Source organism: Vespa mandarinia, chromosome 15 (genome assembly GCF_050613455.1).
Source record: "Vespa mandarinia isolate Hongniang chromosome 15, ASM5061345v1, whole genome shotgun sequence".
Lineage (NCBI taxonomy): Eukaryota > Metazoa > Arthropoda > Insecta > Hymenoptera > Vespidae > Vespa > Vespa mandarinia.
In genome coordinates this window covers 2485001-2490000 of record NC_140824.1, presented here as the reverse complement: position 1 = coordinate 2490000, position 5000 = coordinate 2485001, and the positions used below count along the sequence as shown (strand labels likewise).

Here is a 5000-nt window from a genome sequence, read left to right as displayed (position 1 = left end):
ACTACATTTAACATAGATTTCTACTTTAATATACGATAATTGAAAATTATTAATGAATTATATACTCGATATTTATAACAAAAATTTGAAAATTATATTAAAAATTATCTAAATTTTATTTAATGATTTTTTTTCAACTTTAATTGTATCCTTAAATCTTATTAGTTTTACGTTTCAAATATTACATAATATTTTTCAAACTATGATTATTTAATTTTTGATATGGATGATCAATGATAAAAATGAAAAAGAAAAAAAAGAAATGAAGGATCATGCTATTCGAGTTAAATTATTAATAAAGTAGACAGAGATATTAATGAAGTGGAATCGTTTGAAATTTTTCAGTGTTTGAAATATCGCGCCACATTTCAATCGATATTTCGAGATTACTCGAGCATGCGCACAAGAGTTATCGAGTTGAAGGCAGATAATGTCGAGTGCATCCACGGTGGCAGTTCAGCGTGTATTCAGTGAGCGTAGAGAAAGGAGTGTTTTTATTGAGCTCCTCTCTTTAATTCTATAAAAATTTCGTTTACATTTTTTCTCTATTTTTATTTTTTTTCTCATTATCATTTTATTCAATAGAAATTTTTACAAAGGTTTTTATTGATCAAAAACAAAAGTGCAAACGTGAGTAAAATAATAGAAAATTTTTCTCTGAATGTGTCGTCGTAACAATTAAGAATACACTTTCTCTATGCTGCACATAACCTAAATACACTTTATTATACAATGAATATTTGAAGTTATTCCTTTGATTTTAATTTAATCAATTTAAGATGTCTACGTCAGCTATATACATATTGGATGTGAAGGGGAAGGTATTGATTTCTCGAAATTATCGTGGAGATATAGAACCTGGTGTAATTGAGAAGTTCATGTCATTGGTAATGGAGCGAGAAGAGGAAGGCAATCTTACACCAATTATTCAGACAACGGAGTGTACATATGCTTATATAAAATATAATAATCTTTATATCGTATCTATGACAAAGAAGAATGCAAATATTTCTTTGGTCTTTGTGTTTTTACATAAAATGGTACAAGTAATGCAGGAATATTTTAAAGAATTAGAAGAAGAAAGTATAAGGGATAATTTTGTTGTAATTTATGAACTTCTTGATGAGCTATTGGATTTTGGTTATCCTCAAACAACAGATAGTAAGATTTTGCAAGAATATATAACGCAAGAAGGACATAAATTAGAAATACAACCTAGAATACCAATGGCTGTGACCAATGCTGTATCTTGGAGATCAGAAGGTATTAAATATCGCAAAAATGAAGTCTTTTTGGATGTAATAGAATCTGTGAATCTTTTGGCCAATGCTAATGGAAATGTATTAAGTTCTGAAATAGTTGGTGCAATAAAAATGAGAGTTTATTTATCTGGAATGCCAGAATTAAGATTGGGTTTAAATGATAAAGTTTTATTTGAATCAACAGGACGTGGAAAGTCCAAGTCAGTAGAATTGGAAGATGTTAAGTTTCATCAGTGTGTACGACTTTCAAGATTTGAGAATGATAGAACAATTTCTTTCATACCACCTGATGGTGAGTTTGAATTAATGTCATACAGATTGAATACTCATGTCAAACCATTGATATGGATAGAATCTGTAATAGAAAGACATGCACATAGTAGAGTTGAATATATGATAAAGGCTAGATCCCAATTTAAGCGTAGATCAACAGCTAACAATGTGGAAATAGTAATACCAGTGCCAAATGATGCTGATTCTCCCAAATTTAAAACAACTATTGGCAGTGTTAAGTATTCTCCTGAACAAAGTGCAATTACTTGGTTCATTAAATCCTTCCCAGGTGGAAAAGAATATTTAATGAGAGCTCATTTTGGTCTACCATCTGTGGTTGGAGAGGACATAGAAGGGAAGCCACCGATTCAAGTGAAATTTGAAATTCCCTACTTCACCACTTCTGGAATTCAAGTGAGATATTTGAAAATCATTGAGAAAAGCGGATATCAAGCATTACCATGGGTTCGTTATATCACACAGAATGGTGATTATCAATTGAGAACGAATTAATTTCATAATAATCATAAAATGAGAAACATAATGAATCGTCATTACAAAGTTCAATTTAATTTTTCAATTTATATCTTCTAATGTATAAAGAGAATAATGTTTTCATGAAATCACGCCATGAATATGTATTATGCTACTGTTGCAGAATTTGAAATTAAGTTCAAGTTTTCTTTGGTATGTTTTTTTGTTTTTTTTTTTTTTCCCATTTTCGTTAAACAACAATTCTTCTCATTTTAATATTAATTTTAACGTTGATTTTTTTTTTTTTTTTTTTTTTTTAATGTATTATCGAAATTTCTTAAAATTTTTCTTTTTTTTTTTCTTCATTCTAAGCTTGTTATTGATATTTATATCGATGAAAAATGTTACTTTTTATATACCTATAATTAATTTACCTATAGTGAATGATAATACTATATATATATATATGTATATATATATATATACATATATATAAAAATAATATAATTTTACTAATAATTTCATATTTCTATTCCACAATTAAAACAACAAATTTGCAATAATATAAATAAATAAATAAACAAAAAAAAAAAAGAAGAAATGAAAGGCTATTGTATCCAAACCATAACACCGAGGTACGGAGGGAGGTAATAAAAAACTTGAGGATATTAAATTTCTCTTTTGAAAACGTGACTCATAAGTTTTTTCTTTTCTTTTTTTTTCTTTTCTCTTTTTTCTTTTTTTTTTTTCCATGCGGACGAACACATTTTTCATCCTCCCCCCGCCAACCTCACCTCCCTCTTCCCCCTCTTTTTCATAAGCCGCAAGATCGTCGTTTCTGAAAAAGGATTTTCGTTCGCCCGAAACCCCCGTGTGATTTTCTTCTCATAGCTGATTTTTCGTATGCTTTGAAAAATAAAGGAAACAAAAAAAAAAAGAAAAAAGAGAGAGAGAGAGAGAGAGAGAGAGAGAGAGAGAGAGAGAGAGAGAGAGAGAGAGAGGGGGAGATCCAGATAGATAAAGACGGAGATAGGGACGAAGTATTTTTCATTTAAAAATTGAACGCCGTATTTCCTTTATTTTCTAAATATGACCGAACGAACGAATGAGAATAATTAGGAGCCTCGAAAAATGAAAGATAGAAAAGAAGAGAGAGAAAAAAAAAAGAAAAAAAAAAGAAAAAGAAAAAAAAAACATAATAATAATAATAATAAAAAGAAAAAAGAAAGAAATAGTAGTAGCGAATTTTACTCCAGAATTGATGCTGTCGGTATAAACGAAAAAAGAGGATAGAAAATAAATAAATAAAGGAAGAAAGGAAGAAAGAAAGATGGACAAAAAGAAAGAACGAAAGAAAGATAGAGATAGAGACACGAAAATACGATTAGAACGAAACGGTGTTGGTGGTATTGGTGGTGTTGGTGGTGTTGGTGGTGGTGGTGATGGTGGTAGTGGTAAAAATCTTTTTATTCGTATTCGTCGTTGAACGCAGGTACCCCGAATGGTCGTAATATGCAAATTCATTCCACGTATATGAGCCCGTAATAATTTTATGGAAATCAGTAGTCTTGCACGCCGCGAATTTCCTTTTCTCTCTCTCTTTCTCTCTTTCTTTCTTTCTCTCCTTTTTTCTCTCTTTCTCTCCTTTTTCTCCTTTTTCTCCTTTTTTCTTTCTTTTTTTTTTGTTTCCTTTTTTTTTTTTTCTTCATTCGCTCGAACGACGTACGCGCTCGACGAGAATTATACTTAGTTATACGCGAAAGGCAACTACACGACGACATTGAAAAACTTTTTCTTTATTTTCTTTTGTTCTCCTTTCTTTTTTCTGTAATTCTCTATTTCTCTTTCTCTCTCTCTCTCTCTCTCTCTCTCTCTCTCTTTTTGTTTTTTTTTCTTTCTTTTCTATCTTTCAATTTTTTATATTTTTAGTTCCTTTTTTTTCTTTTCCTTCTTCTTTTTCTTCCTCCTGTTAGTTGAGAGTCATTTGGGATATCTCGTTGAAATTCTTTCGAGATATCGGACAAGTTCTTTTTCTGAATTACATTCTCATCGATGCTCGCTACTATGTTTAAATCGAAAAAGAAAATAATAATAATAATAATAATAATAATAATAATAATAATAATAATAAAAAAAATAAAGGAAAAGGAAGGATAGGATGAGAGAGAAATAGAGAGAGAGAGAGAGAGAGAGAGAGAGAGAAAGGAGGAAAACTTTGCGGAACGTGACAGTGCATAAAAAGATGCGTGTAAAACGCAACGAGTGCAGATACTGGTAATAACGTTCCATGGTGCATGTAACGAACGATAGTAATACTGTGAGAGTACGAAGATAACGATATTGCCGTTGCTGTGCTGCTGCTGCTGCTATTGCTGTTCCTATTCCTGTTCCTGGTACTGGTTGCTACTGGTGTTGCTTATGATAAAGTGGAAACACACGTGGTGCTTGCTACTGGACTTGTACTATGTAATAAAGGATACACACCTTCTCTGTTGAATAAATATTTTTTTTTTTTTTTAATTTTTTTACATAATCCCAACCTTATGTAAAATGTATTTTTATAGGCTTTTAGAAAAGTTTCTTTTTTTTTCTTTTTATTTTATTTCATTTTCTTTTTTTTATCTTTTTCTTTTTTTTTTTTTTTGTCAAAATACAAAATAAATTTATCTCAATTAGTTTTAATATTAAACAATTAAGAAATCTAATAGATAGTTCGATTTAATTTAATGTTATTTACAAATTTTTATTTGGTAATATTACGAACATATATTTATTGTAATATTATATAAAGATTTGAACGATTACGAAAATTTTCTAAACATTATTTGCATATAATGGATATATTCATCGTTCATTGAATATTTTTTATATTGATAAAAATGATATTAGACAAAAAGTTTTTTACAGATGATTTTATAATATCAATTATTCTCTTATTTTTCTATCTTTTATGGCTTATAATTAGACCTTTAGTTTTACAATATAGGAAAA

At 29.2% G+C, this 5000-nt stretch overlaps 2 protein-coding genes across 10 annotated transcripts in view; one reads left to right on the top strand and one right to left on the bottom strand.

Annotated features, from left to right (window-relative positions):
- Positions 1-5000, bottom strand: part of NLG-5 (neuroligin 5) — a 181859-nt gene that overhangs the window by 34050 nt on the left and 142809 nt on the right. The window lies entirely within an intron of this gene.
- Positions 450-2298, top strand: AP-1mu (adaptor protein complex 1, mu subunit). The gene is made up of 2 exons (XM_035873026.2): positions 450-630; positions 780-2298. Exon 2 carries the CDS (start codon positions 780-782, stop codon positions 2046-2048), a length of 1269 nt encoding a protein of 422 aa, XP_035728919.1. The 5' UTR covers positions 450-630; the 3' UTR covers positions 2049-2298.

Bases quoted from the DNA above. Each gene is read 5' to 3' on its own strand.
- AP-1mu (XM_035873026.2), top strand. From the start codon at position 780: ATGTCTACGTCAGCTATATACATATTGGATGTGAAGGGGAAGGTATTG.